The 24,962-nt window shown below is 43.0% G+C and overlaps 1 protein-coding gene across 5 annotated transcripts in view; it reads left to right on the forward strand.

Moving 5' to 3' along the window:
- The window catches only part of LOC127413693 (E3 ubiquitin-protein ligase UBR2-like), a 61,691-nt gene extending 58,817 nt beyond the window's left edge, over window positions 1-2,874 (forward strand). For all 5 annotated transcript variants that reach the window (XM_051651026.1, XM_051651029.1, XM_051651025.1 and 2 more), the window contains exons 46-47: window positions 1,137-1,238; window positions 1,335-2,874. In XM_051651026.1, coding sequence (XP_051506986.1) covers window positions 1,137-1,238; window positions 1,335-1,476 — 244 coding nt within the window. In that variant the 3' untranslated portion in view covers window positions 1,477-2,874. The remainder of the gene's footprint in view (window positions 1-1,136; window positions 1,239-1,334) is intronic.
- Window positions 2,875-24,962: the final 22,088 nt, after the last annotated feature.

The raw sequence follows: 24,962 nt of genomic DNA on the forward strand, positions 1-24,962 counted from the left end.
ACTTAGCACTGGACTTCAAGCAACTTGGGCTATGAGCTTCTCCACCCTTCCTCCAGACTCTAGGACCTTGGTTTCCAAATGAAATACAAAACTTGCTCTCATCTGAAAAGAGGACTTTGGACCACTGGGCAACAGTCCAGTTCTTCTTCTCCTTAGCCCAGGTAAGACGCCTCTGATGTTGTCTGTGGTTCAGGAGTGGCTTAACAAGAGGGATACGACAACTGTAGCCGAATTCCTTGACACGTCTGTGTGTGGTGGCTCTTGATGCCTTGACCCCAGCCTCAGTCCATTCCTTGTGAAGTTCACCCAAATTCTTGAATCGATTTTGCTTGACAATCCTCATAAGGCTGCAGTTCTCTCGGTTGGTTGTGCATCTTTTTCTTCCACACTTTATCCTTCCACTCAACTTTCTGTTAACATGCTTGGATACAGCACTCTGTGAACAGCCAGCTTATTTGGCAATGAATGTTTGTGGCTTACCCTCCTTGTGAAGGGTGTCAGTGATCGTCTTCTGGACAACTGTCAGATCAGCAGTCTTCCCCATGATTGTGTAGCCTAGTGAACCAAACTGAGAGACCATTTTGAAGGCTCAGGAAACCTTTGCAGGTGTTTTGAGTTGATTAGCTGATTGGCATGTCACCATATTCTAATTTTTTGAGATAGTGAATTGGTGGGTTTTTGTTAAATGTGAGCCAAAATCATCACAATTAAAAGAAGCAAAGATTTAAACTACTTCAGTCTGTGTGCATTGAATTTATTTAATACACAAGTTTCACAATTTGAGTTGAATTACTGAAATAAATGAACTTTTCCACGACATTCTAATTTATTGAGATGCACCTGTATTGTGCTGCTTCAGCTCTTAATGCTATTTTTTCAGGTCGGTCCAGCTAATGCACATGCACGTTCTCGATGTAACTGATAGGCTGTATCTAAAAGCTGATTGGCTCTTTTACCAATAAGGCGGGATTTCCTTTCTAAACCTGCCATACTGGTTGTTCCATTTTCTCCCATTCGCTCCGTCTTGCACTGAACAGTCTATGGTTTTAGGAGCTCCACTGCCACTCACAACCTTGAGTGACTTATTGCATTACAGTTGTCAGCATGACATTAATCTGTATGTATTTGTGTGTCAGGGTGCGGGAAAGTCAGGTTCTGTTTCTGGCTGGTAAAACTAAGGGCTGTTTTTACGCTCCCCCATACCTGGATGACTACGGGGAAACAGACCAAGGGCTCAGGTGCAACAAACTGTCACACCCACCATCACATATATTTTAAGCATAGAGTTACCCATAACAGGTGTAAAAGATCAATTGTTGTTTTGTCTCTCTTAGACGGGGAAACCCTTTACACTTGTGCCAAGAGCGCTACAGAAAGATCCAGAAACTGTGGCGCCAGCACAGCATCACAGAGGAGATCGGCCACGCCCAAGAGGCTAATCAGACTTTAGTGGGCATTGACTGGCAGCACCTGTGAAGTCCTGTGAAGTTTTTCCACACGTATGCCCACCCATAACTCATCAGTGGACCCGCACAGCAGGGCTAGAGGTTGCCAAGGCACCCCCACCTCCATCTTTCGGACAGTGGATGAATGCATGACTTTATTTTTTCTTTTCTGTTTTAGGAGATTTTTTTTTTTCTCCCTATTTTCTTATTAATTTGGTATAAATGCATATTTAAAAAAGATATATAGCCAAGGTGTTGAACCTCAGCAATGAGTTCTCTTGCAACTCAAATACTCTTCATAGGAATGCTATTTAATTTCTGTCTTTTCCAAATAATATGAAATTATTTTCAAAGGTAGTTTGCTCAATATATAGGTTTCGCAAGAATCGCTTTGGAATTGAATGGTGCTGCTTCCCTTTAAGTCAGGCACATGTATAGCACCACATACAGGCAACACAGCATCCTATCTCCCCATTATCTCAAATGCTGCAATACATTTCTGTTCAAGGGATAGTCTACTTAAAAATGACGATTCTGTCATCACATACTAACAACTATGTTGTTTCAAACTCTTGACTTTCTTACCACTTTTGTGTTCCACAGAAGAAAGAAAGTCACACAGGGTTGAAACAGCATGATGACCGAATTTTCATTTAAGGGTGAACCATCCCTTTAGACCACCCAATGTGCTTCTTGGATGTCAATACAAGCCAAGCCAATGTGAGGAAAATCTGCAAGCACATGAATTTGTCTTTTGAATGCCTGGTTAATGTTTGTGTGTGTGTGTGTGTGTGTGTGTTTGAAAGTTTTTTTTGCATATAAGTGTTTAGTTGGTATGTTTCTAATCTGATGAATTTCTATGGTGGTCTGTTTTTACGACTTTCTTTTGTGGTGTGTTATTTATGTGTTTCTTGCAGGGTGTTGTATTTGACCTTGATCTATAGAAACATGCTTTCCATGAATTGAGGCAACTCGTCAACATGATTTTGATGTGTGTGCCGTGTCTTGTGAGTTTTGGACATTCTGTTTGTTTTGATACTGCTGCACCTTTTTTTTGCACCGCAGCAGTAATTAATGCAGATTTGCATATCCTTAATACTGTTTCAAGCTGCAATCTCCCTTAGACTGCTTGTCTTTTTCTTTATAGTGGCCTTAGTCTGAGGCTTTAGTCCTAATCAAGAGAGTTTTCTTTATCAGCGATGCAGACACACAAACACACTGTTGCTTCTTTCTGATACAAGTTTTCATGCCTCGCTCAATTGAGATAAGATGCCTGTTTCCAATGAAGAGAGCATATTTCCTGGGACACTTCCAGTGGCTGCAGCAGTATATCACATCACAGACTGACTTGTTAATATGTGAATTCTTGTATAAATGGGTGCATTGTACTATACTGTAAAACATTAATGAAATAAAAATAAGAAAAAGACACAGTGTGTTTAAATGAAATGTGTTGGTAAAATGCATTGTTGAACAAGCCAATTAACTATTCTTGTGTTGAAGGAATTGTTCACCTGAAAATGACAATTCTCTAATTTACTCACCCTCATGCCATTACAGATGTGTATGACATTCTTCAGCAAAACAGATTTTTTTTAGAAGAATATTTCAGCTCTGTAGGTCCATTCTAAGCAAGTGACCAGAACTTTGAAGCTCCAAAAAGCACATTAAGGCAGCATAAACATAATCCATATGACTCCAGTGTTCTAATTAATATTCAGAAGCAATATGATAGGTGTGATTAGAAACAGATCAATATTTTAAAAAAAATTCTCCCTGCCTAGTAGGTGGTGATTTGCACAACGAATGCGAATCGCCAAAAACACAATTCGCCGTTGTTTAAGGAGAGAAGAGCGCTTATGGTGCATTCACATACAACGTGAAGCGAGCGTTTCGCAAGGCGATTACATACAAAGTCAATGCAAAGATGCGAATTCGCACCAGGTGGTGCAAATGAAGCGAATGACGCAACTCGAACATGCAAAATCGCTTCTTCGCACGAGTTGAAATTTTTAAACTCGAGCGATAAATTCGCTTGTCGCGAAAGCCTGTAAGCATTGAGATTGTCCGGATGCTGACGTACTGACGTAGTAGCAGAAGAAATCTGGAAAAATTGATGAAAAAATTGTTGTAGCGGTGTGTGGGCACCCGGAATTGTATGACACAACGGCATACATGTACAGAGACCGGACGAAGCGGCAGTCATCCAGACGCAGTTCCTGGAGAAGGCGGTGAAATTCACCGAGCTGTATGCGCCTCCGGATGATATCACGCACCCAAACACGACAGTGTTTGGTTTTCAGACGTATCTGGGACTTCCACAACAGATACAATTGTTGTATCTTCCTTTTCCGGAAGAGAAGGGGGAATACTCGCAGGTTCGCGTTACTCGTGCGAACGCGAGTTTAAAACACTGGAGTCTTCTGGATTACTTTTATGCTGCTTTTATGTGCTTTTTTAGCTTCAAAGTTTTGGATCTGTTCACTTGCATTGCATGGATCTACAGAGCTGAGACATTCTGCTGAAGAAAGAAAGTCATACACATCAAGGATGGCATGAGGGTGTGTAAATGATGAGAGAATTTAAATTTTTGGGTGACCTGTTTCTTTAAAGAAGTAATTATTTAAAACAGGTGCCTTTTCCTGTTTGATGAGGTGATTTGTTTTTTTTAAGTAAATGTTTGTAACAGGGACTAAAAACTAAATGTTTTTAGTTTCGGTTCGTTCTGAGCAAAAACTATTTTTTCGTTCCGGTTCGGAAGTTCCGCAGCCTCCTTTCCAAAAGGTTACCAGTTAGAACAAAATAAAAGAACAGTTAATGATGTTCTTTTTAAAATGACAGTACTCTATGCTAATGGGTGGGTGAAATACCAATTGCAGTGTTGCCAGATCTCGCAAGAGAAACAAGTGACCTGGTCTGGAAAAACAAGCTCAAAATAAGCAATTAATGTTTTTCCTGTGTGGTGGGAAACACCCCTGTCATGAGGGTGTGGTTATACCCTCATGCCATCCTTGATGTGTATGACTTCAGCAGAATGTCTGTGTGGTGGTGGCGTAGTGGGCTAAAGCACTGGTTTGATCCCCACAGCCACCACCATTGTGTCCTTGAGCAAGGCACTTAACTCCAGGTTGCTCCAGGGGAATTGTCTCTGTAATAAGTGCACTGTAAGTCACTTTGGATAAAAGCGTCTGCCAAATGCGTAAATGTGGATTTATCGGCATAGAAATCATAATAGTCAGTTAATTAACAGTTAAGTATAATTTTATTTACAGATCTGCTTCTCAGTCAAAACATTTCTAACAATAAGTCAGTGAAGACTTGGAAACAACTGAGAAATGTAATTTTTACCTCTAATAATGTTTTCATTGTATCTGGATTAGACGTGCATGTACAGTATATGTAGTAAATATACATATTTGTTAAAAAGGTCTTCATTCACAGAATGCAACATCCACAATGGGCAATTAGGCAAAGAATTGTGTGATGCAGCAGTTTCCTAAAGGATCAAAGCTCGTTTCATTTTTTCGGGCCACATGAATTGGTGTAGCTCCAAACATATACTGTGATAAACCCCTTGGCCTTTAGTTTAATGGAAAAAAAAATATCAGAACAAAATTAACCGGTTATAACCGGTTACCAGCATTTAAAAATAAAGTTTTCACTCCGGAACAATTGAAAATAACTTTGTTCAGGTTTTCAGTTTCGTTCTGCTAAATATTTCATTCGGTTTTTGTTCTTTGAACCGTTTTTAGTCCCTGGTTTGTAATACATTTTAACAATTGAATGTATAATAGGACAGAAAAGTAACAGGGCTGACAGTTTAATTTTGGTCATGAAAATAAAAGGTGCTTCTTAGAGTTTAATGCTGGTATTTCTACAAATATACACTTTTCAGTTATCAATTCTTCTATACAAGATCTGGTAATGGTTGACATTTTAATATCTACACTCAATCAATATTAAGAGTGTTTTTATTTTATTACATTATACTTGTTCTGATTTTATTGTAAGTAATGGAAATATGACTGGGTTGACACGTAGACTGCGGATAAGTAATTTATAATGTCAACTGAAAAGTACAAATATGTTATAGCATGTTGTAAAGGATTTGTACACATCGGTAATTGTGCTTGAAATGCTGGTAGGCTACTGTACAGTGCATCTGGAAAGTATTCACAGCGCTTCACTTTTTCCACATTTTGTTGTTACATCCTTATTCCAAAATTCATTATTTTCCTCAAAATTCTACAAACAATACCCCATAATGACAACGTGAAAGAAGTTTGTTTGAAATCTTTGCAAATGAATTTTTTAAAAAAAAGAAAAAAAAAATCACATGTACATAAGTATTCACAGCCTTTGCTCAATACTTTGTTGAGGCACCTTTGGCACCAATTACAGCCTCAAGTCTTTTTGAGTATGATGCTACAAGCTTGGCACACCTATTTTTGGGCAGTTTCTCCCATTCTTCTTTGCAGGACCTCTCAAGCTCCATCAGGTTGGATGGGGAGTGTCGGTGCACAGCCATTTTCAGATCTCTCCAGAGATGTTCAATCGGGTTCAAGTCTGGGCTCTGGCTGGGCCACTCAAGGACATTCACAGAGTTGTCCCAGAGCCACTCCTTTGTTATCTTGGCTGTGTGCTTAGGGTCGTTGTCCTGTTGGAAGATGAACCTTCGCCCCAGTCTGAGGTGCAGAGCACTCTGGAGCAGGTTTTCATCAAGGATGTCTCTGTACATTGCTGCATTCATCTTTCCCTTGATCCTGACTAGTCTCCCAGTTCCTGCTGCTGAAAAACATACCCACAGCATGATGCTGCCACCACCATGCTTCACTGTAGGGATGGTACTGGCCAGGTGATGAGCGGTGCCTGGTTTCCTCCAGACATGACGCTTGCCATTCAGGCCAAAGAGTTCAATCTTTGTTTCTCATGGTCTGAGAGTCCTTCAGGTGCCTTTTGGCAAACTTCAGGTGGGCTGTCATGTGCCTTTTACTGAGGAGTGGCTTCCGTCTGGCCACTCTACCACACAGGCCTGATTGGTGGAGTGCTGCAGAGATTGTTGTTCTTCTGGAAGGTTCTCCTCTCTCCACAGAGAAATACTGGAGCTCTGTCAGAGTGACCATTGGGTTCTTGCTCACCTCCCTGACTAAGGCCCTTCTCCCCCGATTGCTCAGTTTGGCCAGGCGGCCAGCTCTAGGAAGAGTCCTGGTGGTTCCAAACTTCTTCCATTTATGGATGATGGAGGCCACTGTGCTCATTGGGACCTTCAATGCTGCAGAATTTTTTCTGTACCCTTCCCCAGATCTGTGCTTCGATGTCTGTCAGAAAGACAGAGCAATCGCTATAGCGATCAGGGACTCCCACCTCCCTTGTATATAGATCGCTGCAGCCCGCTGCTGCGCCTTTCTCGCTCTCTTACCCGTAAAATTTGGAAGCTGCACTCATCAGATGCATTATTGGAGTTATCGCTCAACATTATACAGATGAAGCCGCGAGGTAACGTAGCAAATGGAATAAGTTCAGTCTTGCTGTATTGGTGGGTGTTTTCATTCCCGAGTGTAAATAACCGCATCAAGGTGAGTTTTCATTCTTGCGAATATATTTTCACTCTCACCCAAGCGTGCTTATTTTAAATTTTGATACGATTCAGTTTACAGAATGAAGAAGGTGAAAGAAGTGGTGTTATGGCCACAGCTACAACACCGGAGAGCACAGGGGGAAGAGACGGACTCTCCCCCCCCCATATGCATATGTGGCTCGTGGATATCTGTCAAGGATTTACACACCCTTGTTGTATATCTTGTTTGGGGTGAAGCATGCCCAAGATGCTTTATCTAGCCCAGATTGCTGCCCAATATGTGCTTCTTTCCCCACTAAGACTAAAGAAAGGAGGCTTCGGGTGGCAGTAGTGGGCAATAAGGACCCATGTCTCTCCTCTCAGTCCAAGGAAGAGAGGGCAAAAGAGCCACAAGAGTCCTGTAGCTGGGGTGACATGATGGATAGAATGTCTCCCAACCCCCCCCCTTCGCGGGGGCTGCTGGGGAGGATGACGATGACGCTCTCCTCGAAGATGATGACAAAGAGGACGATGACGCTATCCTTCTTTCGAATTCAGCTCGGCCTGCTAGCCAGCAGAGCAGGGAACCATCCCCCACCCCAGTTGATTTGGATCTTTTAGAAGTCTGCCGCAGAGCTACTGTAAGACTTTCTATAAACTGGCCATCTCAGCAGGTGGGCCAAAGGGCTGAGAGGTATTTATATGATGGCAAGAGACTGCTGTCGCGTCTCACGGTTCCAGCCTGCGTTGCTGAGATGAAAAGGCACTGGAACAAACTATTTTCTCACTGTGTGCCCGTGAAGGGATTCACACAGCTAGATGTACAGGATTTTTAGAGCTATCAGTGGCCAATCATCTACATCCAGGCTGCCGAGCAGCATTTTCACCAACTGGTGCTTCGCTGCCAGGAAAAACCGAGCGCTTCACCACCTCTCACCGTTTTTCAGAAACTATACAAATCATCAGCACTGGCAGTTAGGGCATTAAATGTGCCGTCCCTCCATACAGCCTATCAAGCAGAGTTACTGGAGGAAATGGGGCACCAGCTGGACTTTGGGAGGAGATCTGTGTAATCACAGATCTGAATCTCTGCACATCATGCGGGGCAGTTCAGAGCTGTGGCAGGAATGTGGGTTTAGCAGTGCGAAGCACCGTCCTGCCAACCATCAGGGTGGCAAGAAGCAGCAGGTGACCTAGAGAAAGGACCCATTCGCCACAGGGGGACAGAGAGTAGGGGTCCTATTCTGGATTTACGAACCCTAAACAAACATCTCAGAAAGTACAGGTTCAAAATGCTGATGCTCAGAACGCTGTCTCACTCTATTCGTCCCGGAGACTGGTTCACTACAGTGGATCTCCAGGACACATATTTCCATATAGACATTTCCTGCTCACAAGAAATTTCTCAGGTTCCCCTATCAGGGCACAGCATACGAGTATTTGAAGACCCCTTTCGGACTGTCTTTCGCACCGCGAGTGTTCAGCGAATGTGTGGAAGCGGCTTTGACCCCATTAAGAAGCATCAGAGTGTCAGCTTATCTGGACAATCTGCTTCTCTGTGTGCCGTCACAGCACCAGGCGAAAGAGGATACAAATACTCTGATTTTACATCTGACGAATTTGGGTTTCAGAATAAACCGAGTGAAGAGCTGTTTGATCCCCGCCCAGTAAATAAAATATCTGGGTCTAAAGTTGAACTCTGTTCCTGTCGGAGGAACGCATCAAAACATTCGCAATTGTATTTCCATTTTTCAAAGAGGGAGATCCATTGCTCTCAGGACATGTCAGAGGTTACTGGGTTTGATGGCGTCAGCAGTAGCTGTTATTCCCCTGGGGCTGTTGAGAATGAGGGAATTCCAGTACTGGAAAGCGACACGGAGTGGGCACCTCAGGCGCCGTCTCGGCCACAAAATAATTATTTCAGAGGAATGTGTGCGGGCTCTACGTCACTGGAAAGCTCAGTTTTTTTCTCAGGAAGTGGACCCCCTTGGGTCCAGTTCTTCTAAGAAAGGTGGTGACGACAGACGCGTCACTCACAGGCTGGGGCGCGGTGTTCAAAGGCAGAACAGTGCGGGGTTTGTGGTCTCCATCCCTAGTGAAGAAACACATAAATTATCTGGAGCTATTAACAGTGTTTTTAGCTCTGAAACACTTTTTGTTTACTTCAGGTTAACCATGTGTTAGTCAGAACAGACAACACTATGGTGGTAGTATACATAAACCGGCAAGGGGGTGTTCATTCATGTCAACTTCACTGTCTGGCCCAGAGACTGATAGTGTGGTGTAATGAACACTTTCTATCGCTATGCGTGACCCATGTCCCGGGAGTAATGAACACGGGTGCGGATCTGTTGTCCAGTGGAAATCCCGTATATGGGAATTGGGCACTCCATGGCAATGTGGTGAATCAGCTGTGGCAGAGATACGGTCGGGCTGCCGTAGATCTCTTCGCGTCTCACGAAAACATGCAATGTCCCATGTTCTTTCCCCTCATGGACAGAGGTGCACCATTGGGTGTGGATGCTCTAGCGCACCCCTGGCCAAACGTGTTACTGTACATGGACTCCACTGAGCCTCATTGTGTCAAAATTATGGAGGGTGAGGGAATACAGGCATTCTCTGATACTAATTGCACCGTATTGACCGGGGAAGCTATGGCTACCTGAGATAATCCAACTCCTATATGACCAGCCCTGGCCTCTTCCATTGCACAGGGACCTCCTTTCTCAAGCATGCGGGGAAATATTTAATTCCTCCCCTCACAGAATCACCCTCTGGGCTTGGCCCATGAGAAGATGAATCTAGATGCCACCGGTTTACCCCCTAAAGTGATTGAGATGATTCAAAGTGCATGGGCAGCCTCGACGAGCTCTTTGTATGATCATAAATGGCGAGTGTTTGAACTATGGTGTGCGCATAGACCGGTCATTCCATTCTTGTGTTCAGTGACTGATGTTCTAAGTTTTCTTCAAGATTTGTTGGATAAAGGCAGAGCTTTTTCTACTGTAAAGGTATATTTGGCAGCTATTTCGGCATGTCATGTTGGGCTTGACTCGGGAACGTTAGGTCAGCACCCACTAATATGTCGGTTTATGCCACAACGATTACACCCGGTATCTAAACCACTGATCCCATCTTGGGATTTATCAGTGGTTTTAAATGCACTTTCACAGCCCCCTTTTGAACCACTAGAGTGCCTTGACTTAAAGCTTCTTTCTCTCAAGTTGGCTTTAATATTGGCACTCACAACAGCAAAATGAGTGAGCGAGCTGCATGCATTGCCAGTTCATTTATCATGTATGCAGTTTGCTGCCGGTGGGTTTAAAGTAACACTTAAATCGAATCCGGCATTTGTTCCTAAAGTGAGCGTTTCAACGGAAACTTGTAAACCCATTGATTTGCTAGCTTTTCATCCACCGCCTTTTTCATCACCAGAGGAAGAGCGGCTACACTGTTTATGCCCCATTCGTTCACTGCATTTTTATGTGCTGAAGATGAGAGAACAAAGGAAGAGTAATCAGCTCTTTGTCTCAGGCTGACTCTCATAAGGGTAAACCTATTTCTCGTCATTGTCTCTCACACTGTGTTGTTGAAGTGAATGTATTAAGTTACAATAGCAATTTGCAACCTTCCCTAGGATTAGAAGCCCACTCCACTTGGGGTATGGCCACATCCTGGGCATTACTTAGAGGTATCTCTGTTGAAGATGTATGCGCGGCGGCATGTAGGGCATCTCCGCACACATTTGTGAGATGCTACAGGCTGGATGTGACTGAGCCGTCACTGGCCCATTCAGTTCTTGGTGTAGGAGCAGCACGTGAGGTGCTCTAAGCACTTACACACAGGGTACCTTACAAGGGATTAAGTTTTCTTGTATTATTGGCTTCCGTTGAATTCGCTTGTTGCGTCTGTCTTGTTTAGCATATCTGTAATATGGGAGTTGTCTATATCCCTTAGTGAGATACCGAACAAATGTTAGAAAGAGAACTGTGATGAGGAGGAGGGCGTGGCCGAGCCATGAGGGTGCACGGCCAGCGCTGAGAGAACTAATCAGTGGGAGAGTTAAAAGGGAGCCGGAGATGCCAGTTAGAGAGAGAGAGAGACACACACAGCCACTGTGTGTGCACGTCTGTGTGTTTTGTGTTTAAGTTCATTTATGTTAGTAAAGTTCTGTGCCAGTTCTGCCAGTTCCCGCCTCCTCCTTGCCCATCCTGAACGCGTTACAGTGGTGCCGAAACCTGGGATAGGAGGAAGACCTCCAGAAGCTGCTGGAGGATCGCAACACCAAGGAGGCATGATACGGTGGTACTGGAGCGGTTCAGCTGAATGTGGAGGAGCCCGTTGCCATTTGCCAGGGGGCGGGGAAGCTCGCTGCCGGTCGCCAGAGGGCGGAGGAGCCGCTGCCGGTCACCAGAGGGTGGAGGAACTGCTGCCGGATGCCAGGGGGTGGGAGAACTCGCTGCCATCTGCCGGGAGGCGGAGCAGCCACTGACGTCCACCGGGAGGTGGAGGAGCTCTCTGCTGTCCGCCAGGAAGCAAGGTCTAGTTCCATCACCCGGCATCACGGAGGACCGCTGCCCAGCTGGCCGAGGATCGAATGGTGGCACAGTTGGGATCCAGTTTTTTTTTTCTCTCTCTACTCTCTCTTTCTTTGTCTCCCCCCCACTCTTTCACTCTCCCTTCTCCCTCCCCCCTCCCCTCATCTCTCCCAGGGTCCAAAGAGGCGGGAAAGACCTGCCGGCAGAAGGACGGCCGGAAGGGCAACACTTCCCCTCCAGGAAGGGAGGGGAGTACATCAAGCTAGAGGTTTCCCCCAGCCTGAATCGGGTGGTGGAGGAGTGTGACGAGGAGGAGGGCGTGGCCGGGCAGTGAGGGTGCGCACCCAGCGCAGAATCAGCTCAATCACCTGGGAGAGTGATGCGCTGACATGGAGTCCTCGCCGCTGCTGTCCACCAGGAGTTGGAGGAACTGCTGCCATCTCCCAGGAAGGGGAGGAGCCATTCCATCTGCAAGGGTTCGGAGGACTCGATGTTGTCCGCCAGAGGGCGGAGGAGTGGCTGAGGATCAGGAGACAGCGTGTCTGGGGACCGCGAGCAAGTTTTTCTCTTTCTCTCTCTCTCTCTGTGTGTCTCTCCCGCTTGCCCTTTCCCTCTTCCTCCCCTCATCTCTCCCCAGGTTCCCCCCCTCATCTCTCCCCAGGTTCCCAGGAGGCGGGGTGGACCATCGGCTAGCAGAACGGCCAGAAGGGCAGCGTCTACCTTCCAGAGATTGAGGGGAAGTAGGCCAGTCCGGATGGCGCCCTGGCCTGAATCGGTTGGGGGAGGAGTGTGACGAGGAGGAGGGCGTGGCCAGGCTGTGAGGGTGCACGGCCAGTGCTGAGTCAACTAATCAGCAGGAGAGAGAGATAAAGGGAGCCAGAGACACCAGTTTGAGAGAAAGAGAGAGAGAGAGAGAGAGAGACGTGGCCGCTGTGTGTGTGCGTCTGTGTGTTTATTGTTGTTTTAAGTTCATTTATGTCATTAAAGTTCTGTTGAATGTTCTGCCAGTTCCCACCACCTCCTTGCCCTTCCTGAACCCATTACAAGAATGTTAGGTTACTTCCGTAACCCCGGTTCTCTGATAACAGAAGTGAGGTATCTCATCTCACTGCCCTTATTGCAGACCAGCACAGTGAAGAGAGATGCTGAGAATGGCGCAGCAGCGGGCTGCAGCGATATATATATATGAGGGAAGCGGGACTCCCTGATCACTACAGCGATTGGTCTGTCTTTCTGACAGACGCTGTCTATTGGTGCTAGTCAGTCACACCTGAGGCGTTTTCACATTTTTATATCTGTAAACCATCCTAAAACTGTATCGAACACTTAAACAGTGCAAAGTGTTGAGGCAGAAACCCTGTTTTCACATTTCTTCAACTTGTGAGGCAGATATTTAAACCTAGAACAACACACATGAATAGTGAACATGGTAAAAAAGATGTTCTGTTTTTACAGAAACATTCCGCCATTATTACAGGGTTCTGCTTTCCAGTAGATCTCCATAAACGTTTGTGTTTTTGACAATCGTCAGACAACCTAAGGCGGCCTGTAAAAGGCAGCATTGGGTAAAAAAAACAAGGTATGCCTCTGTTTTCGTCCCTTTAAGGTCTAGAAGTGACTGGACACTTACAAAAACAAATTTTCCTCAGCTGCCAGTTGGAAGCTGCTGTGTGATACCTTCAAGACAAGTAATTTTTGTTTTGTTTTTTTCTAATTTTTCTATAGTGTCTCATGCCAATTTATTGTAAAGTATATAAAAACTTGTAGTACATGAATGGATGTGAGGCTGTCGGGTTAAACATTCACTCAACCGAAAAATAAACTGGAAATATATGGGTCAAACTTTTATTCAAACTACTACAAACATTGTGGACTGTTAGGCCTGTTTGTATGGTTAGATGCTAAAATCAGAAAATTAACCACACTTTAAATATTACATTTTAAAAAATAAACTCATAATTTATATTTACATGGTCGAGTGAACATATTGTACATTCATATCAATTGGAATCTCATTTAAAACTTTTGGTTGTAAAATGTGTATGTGTGTACAATTGATCTTATGTTAACATACATACAAATATTTTCATGGGTGAAAATATTCATAATTCTCCCCAAGATGGGAGTAAACTCAATCCCAATGAGGCAGGGGGGGGGCATAGCTTTCTGCTGCCTGTGCCTCACCCTCCTGTACCTGGTTGCCTTTACCCAGCAACTTGATCTTTGCCATGATGCTAGAAACGGTCTCCGTTACGCTCTTTTCCAACAGCCAGCCCACACTCTCGCTCTCTGGATTCTCTGCATCTGCCAGGGTTTCAAGGGAAGTGCTCAGGTACTGCAATCCAGCAGTCACAGCAACCTGCAACACACTTTCAGGTTGACTGGACAAAACAGAACAACAAAAAACTTACAGCATATTTTTCTCCATTGCATTTCTATTTAAATGTAATTTATTTCTTTGGCATTCAGCCATGTAGTGTGTTTTTTTTAGGCTCTTGGATCAAAGTGTTTTAAATATAAGATCCTTGTACAAAAATAAAATATTATACTGAACCAAGTATGTGGTGGTGAAGCATTTTTCTTGGTTACTAATGCCCAAGTAAGAATTACTGCTCCAGTAGAGAGCCTGTAGGTGTGAGAGAGAGTTTGTCTCGGGTCTTTTGAGTATTACTCAAACAAAAGTCGGGGTGGGGGTGAGGTTTCAATGGCCAATTCTTGAACTATTACCTCCAATCCTAAATTATGGAGTTACAGCATTGCAAAGTACCAATATTTATTTATTGTTACTAATCCTGACCCTAAAGCCATACATAACCAGATTAGCCAGTGTGTGGTGAGCATTCTGGTGAACTACTGTATGGCTGCCATTGCATCATCTAGGTGCTAACCAGATCAATACCCAGGCTTCTTTCTTTAGATTGCGATCAGGGTAAAAGGTCACACCACCTTAACCAGCATCAGTTCCCATGCTGGTCTTGGCTGGTTTTTGCTGGCTAGTACTGTATGATGCTGGTCTAGATGGTAGACCAGCATAGCCATGATTTTCACCATCAAAACCTAGCTGGTGAAGCTGGTTGAGCAGTATGGTCTTTCTGATGGAGCTGGATAAACTAGCTTAAAAGCCTGGTGGGGACACCAGCACACACAATGGTCTTTTCAGCAGGCCAGGGCAAAGATAATTTCTTAGGCCATATGAATGCCCTTTGCTCAATGATCGGCTTCCGTCTCGAACATGAGCAAATGGCAGGGCACTGACAGGCCAGGGAAACCAGACTGATGTGTTTATCCTATTGTTTAACTTCACAAGAAGCTCTACAGGTCTCTAAGATTCTTATCGCCCAGACAAGTAATCGAACAATCCTTTCCCTTTGTCAAGCCTCCCTTAGCAACTTCAATGCTATGTACACAAGCTTTCCCTTCTCAGGCACAATTGCCTTGGTTCTTTGGTACAAGTGATTTCCTTTTACACGATGGAAGGGGGTTAAAGGAACACAAAGTGTTAACGTCACTATCCACATGCAAGATCCACTTGAGCTTGTAAGATCAGTATGCCTATCCTCTTGTTCCCACTATTGTTAGTGCCTTTGGCTGTGGTTTATTTAGGACTATGCCATCTGGTTCCAGGCCCCCCTTTGTCCCAGCCTTGCTGGACATATATCTGGTTAAAATGCTCTTCTTCATCAGTTGATTAATAACTGCTGCCATCACCACTAGGAAATGTACAGCTATGTCTTATTTTAATAAAATTTCATTTAAATGCCTGCTTTCCGTGAGCAGTAATACCGCAACATTACTGTAATTGCACTGAGAAAATAGCCCAGAGTTTAGTGAATAAAGTACAATCTATAATAAGTCTAATTTACATAGAGAGGAGAATGAAAAATACTTAATTTAAATACTCCACATTCAGCTCTAATTGTGGCTGGTACAACTTGATTGCTGGTGGTTAGTGAGTACAATGCAGGTTTTTGCACTGAAAAACCACATGCAAAAGAAGCACATAGGCCTACGTTTATTGAAATCGCACCCCTAGTGCACTGTGTCATTACCTACTGCCTACATAGGCAGCTGTCTCTTAAGGCAGCATACTTGTCATGGAAGCTCATAAGTGACTATTTTGAAATGCTCTACATAGGAAGCAATCCTCTACGTCACTTGACACACAGTTGATTTTTAATAAACATGTGAAGGGCATACCAGTAACTAAACAAAGAGAAGCACACAAAAATATTGGGTGAAATTATCCATTTGTAATTGCACTGAACTATTTTTATAGATACTTTTCAGTATTCAATGAAATAGTTTTATTTATAATAAACATTTTGTTCATCGTATTGCATTCTGGAATTCATTTGTAGGTTGCATTAATGAAGTTTAACTTAGCCTAACTTTTGGAAGTAGGCACTCACTAGGTTTTGGAACAGAGCCATTGTGTTGTTCCTCAACAATTTACTGGATGACAGAAGTTTCCAGGCAGCTGTTCAAATATCCATGCCGATTTTGCCCAAGAGGCAATCCTATGTACTTTTCTCAAAGAACAATTAGCTCATTTCAGAATTACCATGAGAAGCAAATCAACTTTCTGTGTTCGTAGCTAACCCTATTTGTAGCAATCACAAGGTCTTATAATTAGTAGTGAACTTTAAGTCAGACTTTGCCATTCTGCCTAAGCCTAATCAAATACCTACAGTAAACATGCTGGCTGAGAGGCAATAGTGAAGATTAGGACTTTTAAGTATTTACGTATTTTTTTTGATTGAGTATTGTAGCGTCTTTCGTGAGAGCAACTGACCCTTCTGTAGGGTGAGGGTGAAGTGTGAGCTAATTGGTTGAGTTGCTCTGCAGCTGGGTCTATACTAGAACCGAATGGCTGGGCATCACCACTGTAATTAGCGTGTGGTGGTCACATGTGACAAGATAAGAGGTAGCGATAGGATTTGGGTGAATTACTGTCCGATCCATTTAGAGCGACACGTAGGCACTGGATGTTAGGCACACAATGCATCTGCCTCAGGAACTGGAAGGATGAAAAACTTGTTTCATTGAGACTGAAGTATGTATGTGTATTATTGTTTGTAATTATGTGTATGTATGGAGAAGTTTCCTTATTTCAGTTGATCAATGCATTATGGGCAGTCTGACTTGATAAATGCCAAGACACACAATAACGCTGTCTCTTTGTGTGGATAATTGTCTTCTCTCTCCAAGTCTACTGTACATTTTTGTAATCTTCTCTTCATTCAGAAGAGAGTTCTTTAAGTATGGTTGTGATGACTGCAGCAGTTGAGAGGTTTATGTTCAAAGCTGGTGTGTATTACACTTGGGCATGAAGGTAAACCTTAATTCATCCTAATACCCTGAGTAAAATCTACTGACACCTTGTGGCAGGCTCTGGAATAGGTTCTGTCATAATCACGTCCTGGAGACAGCACTTGTGTCATTTGGTGATGTGTAATTTTATAGATATTAAAATAATCCTATCCTAGCTAAATATGTAGAGATACATTTAAGTAACCCATTCAGGTTGATTCCTCTGTAAAGTGTAAACACTGTGGCACTACCAAAACTTTGCTCTGTTAGTTTGAGCATCCAGGCAAGCCCAACAAAGCAACATTGGCTCAAACAATGGCTTGAGTTTGAGGTGAGACTATCTACTTGTCTGACCAATGGCAAACGGGTGGAGTATTTGGGAAACTTTTTGAAAACAATTTAAGCGAATATATATATATATATATATATATATATATACTGCATGTGATAAATAGAAAAATTCATAAACTATGATAGGACTAAATGTACAAAATACATTCCTGAATATGCTTTTTTTTTTTTTCATTTATGTTTGCAGTAAATTACACAGTACGCTTTTAAGTATTATAAAAGTATCACCCTACTCCATAATTTAAAATGAACAGAGAATTAAATAATACATTAAACAAAATAATAAAAAGGCCAAAATTTTAAAGTCCTCTGTTTCTGTATAGGCTATGGGTAGTTTGAGTTCAGTTGGATGGAACTACGGTTTAGTTCTACATGGCCTCCCTCTGCGAGAGGAACATATGTCTGCATCTGCCTTGCAAGACACCATTCTTTCTCAAATAAATAAACAAGCTCTTTCAGTTTGTCTGCGGATAATTAGCTACAGAGTTCAGATTCATGCTCACTTTAAAGAGTGGCAGTGTCCATTCTTTCTGTTCTTGTGTTCTTTAACAAGGGCCACATGTGGGTTCTTTGCTCTGGCTTGGTGTCCAGGAGATAATTCTGTGAGCTAAGAACAGATTGGGGAAATGCATTTACCCACAATCATCATGCATTGAGAACCTACTTTATTTTCTGAATAAAGGCAGCACAAAAATGTTTGCTTTTATGAGCTTTTTAATATTGTTCTGCTAGCTCAATCTACCTCATTATTTCTACACATATGCTTCATGTTGATTTTTGTATGGATCCTAACTGGGGTGTTTTATCACCCGGAATGTGTTAATTTTGTCATAAGGCTACATGGCTACTTGCCAAATAAATGGACATGGAATATTGATGAAACTATATATATCTCTGTAGGAAATCGATGTATGGGACAATGGTCAATTATACAGCTTAGCAGTCATTACACAAAAATATTTGACCACAGAATGCTACAATTGACCAATAACAATCAAGGATTTCAGGGAGCTGTTTAATAAGCAAGATATAATGTACAGTCAGCTGGTCGTTATCACAAAATAAACCCAGACGGGTTGATCAGGACACTGATGTGGAGCAAATTGCCTAATAAATAAATAAATGAACATGAAATATTGATTTGTGTTCAATTTATGTTATTATGTGAGAGGAAAGAGACTACAGGACTGCAGAGTCTCAAGAAACTATCTCAGGTTTGCATCAGAGTTCTGAAGAACCTGTTGATGTTTATTTTGCAAAAATGACCATTTGACTGCTCATTATCCAGCTTATTACAAGACTACTTGCTAAAGAAATGGATAAATGGACATGAAATTTAGATTTGAGTAAAGAAAAAATGTACAAGCTTGTAGAGATCAGAGAGCGATACGCAATACCCGGATGACTGGTCTGATATCACTTAATCCACAGATGTATGGTCAATAAACCAGAAATTTCATACCACTGGATGGCATGATTGACCAAGAATCGAGTTTTCGAAAGAAAGAAAGAAAGAAAGAAAGAAAGAATAGTTAATGTTAATGATGAACAGACAGAAGAAGGTGAAGAGTAGGGCTGGTGACGTGCATGTTGTGCCCTGGACATGGAGTAGGGAGGGGGGCATTACAAGAATATCATAACAAGCTTAGGGACATTAATATGTCAGGACCTCATTGGAAGCAGATGTGTGATTTATTTTTACAGGCTGGTAGTTTGTGTCCCTGCAGCAGGCACTGAAGTTATTCTTCCATCCCCTTCCCACCCTTTCCTCTTCATCATCTATAACAACCTATCACTCTCTATTCATTCATATTCATTCATATTCTGCTACTGCTGAGTGTTTTTGTGTATGGCTATACAGTAACTATGTGTTAGGTCCATTCCTTAATTTGTTTGATTCTTTTCTTTTGTCTTTTACAAAAAAATATTTTATATAATAATATACAGTGGGGTCCAAATGTCTGAGACCACAGTGAAAATCAGGGCTTTTTCCCATTTAAAATGTGAAAATCCTAACTTTTAGGATTTAAAAAAAATTTAAACAAGATAAAGATTCTACACTATTTCGAGGTCACTGATCAAATTTAAAGGGCACATTGTAGCAGAAGTGCAACACAGAGCAATTAAATAAATAAAATACCTATTTTTAAGTAAATGCCTGTTTTTATCAAATAAAAAAAAATAAAAAACTACACATAACAGCTGACACCAGTGTTGTAGTCAAGTCACTAGATCTCGAGTCCGAGTGGAGTCCTCACTGCTCAAGTCCAAGTCCAAGTCACTAATATTGTGTCAGAGTCAAGTCCAAGTCGAGTCGCCAATAACTGCATACAAGTCCGAGTTACGAGTCCTTGTCTATGTTATAAAATAATCAAAAAATCACAATTCTGTTGCCATTTTAGGTTTATTGACACACACACACACACACACACACACACACACACACACACACACACACACACACACACATTCAGCCTTTCAAAGTGTATTGTACAAGAAGCCATACAATAACAATACCATCTCTTTAGATTTTTTTCATAATGTTACTTGAATGTTTGATATTGCTTTTAGCTATCTATCTATCTGTCTGTCTGTCATCATCATCACAATGTTGTATATAGGCCTATACAATAATCAAGGAAATAAAAAGTGAGATGTCAGAAAAATAACTTTCCACTGTAAACAACAGTGCTTTCTTGCCATTTATTTGAATTTATCACCTGCCTAATATCATGTAGGTCCCCCTCGTGCCACCAAAACAGCTCTGACCCGTTGAGGCATGGACTCCACAAGACCTCTGAAGGTATCCTTTGGTATGTGGCACCAAGACGTCAGCAGCAGATCCTTTAAGTCCTTTAAGTTGTGAGGTGGAGCCTCCATGGATCGGACTTGTTGGTCCAGCACATCCCATAGATGCTCAATCGGATTGAGATCTGGGGAATTTGTCATGTTCCTCAAACCATTCCTGAACAATTTTTGCAGTGTGGCAGGGCGCATTATCCTGCTGAAAGAGGCCACTGTCATCAGGGAATACCGTTGCCATGAAGGGGTGTACGTGGTCTGCAACAATCTTTAGGTAGGTGGAACATGTCAAAGTAACGTCCACATGAATGCCAGGACCCAAGGTTTCCCAGCAGAACATTGCCCAGAGCATCACACTGCCTCCGCTGTCCTGCCTTCTTCCCATGGTGCATCCTGCTGCCATCTCTTCCCCAGGTAAATGACGCACACACACCTGGCCGTCCACATGAGCTAAAAGAAAACGTGATTCAGACCAGGCCACCTTCTTCCGTTGCTCCATGGTCCAGTTCTGCCGCTTACTTGCCCATTGTAGGCGCTTTTGGCAGTGGACAGGGGTCAGCATGGGCACTCAGACTAGTCTGCGGCTACGCAGCCCCATACGCAGCAAGCTGCGATGCACTGTGTGTTCTGACACCTTTCTGTCATGGCCAGCATTAAGATTTTCAGCAATTTTTGCTACAGTAGCTCTTTTGTAAGATCAGACCAGATGGGCTAGCCTTCGCTCCCCACGTGCATCAATGAGCCTTGGGCGCCCATGATCCTGTCGCTGGTTCAATGGTTGTCCTTCCTTGGACCACTTTTGGTAGATACTAACCACTGCATACTGGGAACACCCCACAAGAACTGCCGTTTTGGTGATGCTCTGACCCAGTCGCCTAGCCATCACAATTTGGCCCTTGTCAAAGTCACTCAGATCCTTACGCTTGTCCAACACATGAAATTCAAGAACTGACTGTTCACTTGCTGCCTAGTATATCCCAACCCTTGACAGGTTCCATTGTAATGAGATAATAAATGTTATTCACTTCACCTGTCAGTGATTTTAATGTTGTGGCTGATCAGTGTATATACTGTATATACTTCTGCTGTATTAAAAAATAGATTAAAATATAATATAATATTTAAACATTATATTTTTGTTTATAATAACTCTTCATATGTCCACTAGATGGTGACTGGTACTTTTTGTAATTTTACCCTTTCAGATTTTTTAGCAGTTCATTTGAATTGGCCTAAAAAGAAAAGTATCTTTATGTAATATTTACAATAGATTCTTTGATTGACACTACATGGAAAGATAACATAATTTGTTCAGACATAAGGAGTTAAAGAGCTGTCTGTGTTGTAGATGGACATCGGCCCCTCAGCCCCTCACCCAGACTGGCTGACACATGTGAAAGAACATTTAGAGTGACAGTCTGTTGGGAGCAAACGGCCCATTATTTAAATCAATAGAATTGCATCAATTTGGGGAAAATTTGTGTCCAATGAAAACAAATGAACAGCCAGTCTAGGAAAGACTGAGATTTGTTAGTTGTCTGACTCTGAGCACACATGTGAGAAGAGTGTACGTCTGTGCCTGTGAATATTTTTGCTGTGAGGTTCCAAGCTCTCTCTGTTGTCCATGTGTCCACATTTCCACCAGCCAAACTAGGCTGACAATTGGGAACAAATTGAATCGTCACTCTAGCCTGTCACTCTGTTTTAAGGTCTACCTACTCATACTCTTTTGACTCCTGCATGTAAATCTCCAACTGGTCGAGGAGCTGATGGTAGCTTGAGTGACATTAGGTTAACCCTTGTAGCTTAAGAAGTTGTGTGTGTGTGTGTTTCTGAGGCATTCTAAAGCAGCATTTCACCCTGTAGCTCTTGACTTGTTACCCACTGAAACAAAGCAGGGTTAAGCCTGGTCAGTACCTGGAGACCTCCTGGGGAAAACTTAGGTTGTTGCTGAAAGAGTTGTTAGTGAGGTCAGCAGGGAGTGCTCACCTTGTGGTCTGTGTGGGTGCTAACACCCCAAAATAGTCATTGGGACACTACACTGTGAAAAGTCACCGTCTTTCGGATGAGACACTAAACAGAAGTCCTGACTCTCTGTGTTTATTAAAAATACCAGGGCATTTCTCGAAAAGAGTAGGGGTGTAACACTGGTGTCCTGGCCAGATTTGCCCATTGGCCTCTATCCCCCATGGCAATCTAATAGTCCCCTATACATATGAATTGGCTACATCTCTGTACTCTCCTCCACATTTATAGCTGGTGTGTGGTGGGCATTCTAGTGCACTATGGCTGCCATCACATTATCCAGGTGGATGCTGCACACTGGTGGTGTTTTAGGAGATTCCCCTGCTATTCCCCCTGTCATTATCTGAGTTTCCTTCCACATATTTTCATGTGAATTTTGGGATATTGCATAAAAAGAATTGAATAGAAACATTAAGACATAAATATTTATTTATTTTTAAATGTTTTCAATATTTAATAATCTATGATGGGAACAAATTTACCAAATAAATCTTTCGCTGTTCGCTAGCAAACATGAAGTTCATCAGAGCGCTTCGTTAGCACACTCTTAACCACAAGTAATTGGTTACATATAATCAGTGCTTGGTAATAACAGATTACATATAATCGGGTTTACGTAATCAGATTACAAAAATAAAGTACTTGTAATGAGATTAAATTACATTTTAAAATACTTCTAATCAGATTACAGTCACTTTTTATGCATTATGTATTAATCAGGCAAAGGCAGTAAATTGATCATAATTTACTGATTCTCTAATTCTTCTTTTTAAATATTTGATATTTTCCATTTAAAACAGCCAACAGCTGATATACATTTGATAAATCTTCACATTTTACTAGTCACCATCCGTAATTACACTAAAGATTGAGTGGTAATCCAAAAATAAATTCAGAACCGATTGCATTAGTGCTGTAAAGTTTAGTACTCTGCTTCAAACATGTACATGTATGCGTTTTTGCTATAGCTTTTGTAACGTTGATTTACAAATATAACTGTTCTGATCTGTTCCCACACATTGATGCCATTTGTAATGCCAAAATTGCTGAAGACCGCGATGTTGAATCCCTCCAGACCATGCCTCATCCCCTCGTGGGACCTCTCTGTAGTCCTTCGGGGTCTACGGGGAGCTCCCTTTGAGCCCTTGGTGTCAGTTGAGCTTAAGGCACTTTCTTTAAAGACTGCCCTCCTGACTGCGCTCACTTCCATCAAGAGGGTTGGGGACCTGCAGGCGTTCTCTGTCAGCGAATCGTGCCTGGAGTTCGGTCCGGGTTACTTTCATGTGATCCTGCGACCCCGACCGGGCTATGTGCCCAAGGTTCCCACGACCCCTTTTAGGGATCAGGTGGTGAACCTGCAAGTGCTGCCCCAGGAGGAGGCAGACCCAGCCTTGGCTTTGCTGTGTCCGGTGTGTGCTTTACACATCTATTGGATCGCACACAGAGCTTTAGAAGCTCTGAGCAGCTCTTTGTCTGTTTTGGTGGACAGCGGAAAGGAAGCGCTGTCTCCAAACAGAGGATCACCACTGGGTCGTTGATGCCATCGTGATGGCATATCACGCTCAGGACGTGCCGCCCCCCGTGGGGCTACGAGCCCACTCTACTAGGAGTGTAGCGGCCTCCTGGGCCCTGACCAGTGGCACCTCTTTGGCAGACATCTGCAGAGCAGCGGGCTGGGCAACACCCAACACCTTAGCGAGGTTCTATAATCTCCAGGTTGAGCCGGTTTTGTCCTGTGTGTTGTCAAGAACAAGCAGGTAAGTTCCGGGACAGCTGGCCAGGTGTACCGCTTGCGCATAGCACCTTTCCCCTTCCATGAGGTGAAGACATGCGCTTTTGACTCCCAGTCATGTTCACAAGCTGTGATCCATGGATGACTTTCCTCCTTAGCCCTGTGGCAGACGAGTTTGCGGAGAAACTCGCTGCCAGCCCAGTACGTGTGCTAATTAGGCCCTGTACTAAGTAGGTGCTCCACATGTGCTGGTTCCCCCGTAGGTGACCCCATGTGATATCTTCCGCTAAATCGTTTCCCTGTCGGTAAACTGCATCTTCCTTGGGCAGAGGCCCCTCTGCCCCCGTCACCATGTTTGTAGAAACTCCTCCCCCCTCGGGTAGGACCTACCATGGGACTTCTCCACATGACATACTTCCAACAAGACTCGGTAAGACCATGTGACGTATTTCCACTCAAAATTTGCGTTGGGGGAGGTTACGTGACGGCCTGGTGCGCTGGCTACGAGGCACACAATGTCGAGTGAGTGACAGATAGGGAACGTCCTGGTTACTTTCGTAACCTCCATTCCCTGATGGAGGGAACGAGACATTGTGTCCCTCTTGTCACAACCCTGAACTACCCGCTGAAATGGCCGGGACCTGGTCTCGGCTCCTCAGCACAAAACCTGAATGAGTGGTTGCATACCAGCTCCTTTTATACCCGTATGTCCGGGGGAGTGGCATGCAAATTCCATTCGCCAATTCCCATTGGCCTTTTTTTAAAAAGCAGAGGTGTTTGGGGCTCCCAAGAGTGATCCCTAGTGTCACTACATCAACACAACGTCTCATTCCCTCCATCAGGGAACAGAGGTTACGAAAGTAACCAGGACGTTGTTCAACTGCACAATGTTGATTTGACAATGTTGTCAATATATTTGTTGCACAATAATAGGTATATGTTTTTTTTTTTTTTCAATATTCAGTATTGCAATTTATGGTTGTAATGTTGCAGAATATAAATCTTCAGAATAATTACATTTGTAAGTAATATGAGTACCAGCTTATTTTAAGTACTGTAAATCCTTACAGTAACACTAAATATTTACTGTTTATCTATTGCACAAAGAAGTGGCACTCTTTCCGGTTAAAATGGTACTATTGAAGCCTTTATTCAGTGTAAAAAAAAAAACTAAACTAAAAACATGTAGGTAAGCCTATGCC

The sequence above is a fragment of the Myxocyprinus asiaticus genome, chromosome 23 (genome assembly GCF_019703515.2).
Source record: "Myxocyprinus asiaticus isolate MX2 ecotype Aquarium Trade chromosome 23, UBuf_Myxa_2, whole genome shotgun sequence".
Lineage (NCBI taxonomy): Eukaryota > Metazoa > Chordata > Actinopteri > Cypriniformes > Catostomidae > Myxocyprinus > Myxocyprinus asiaticus.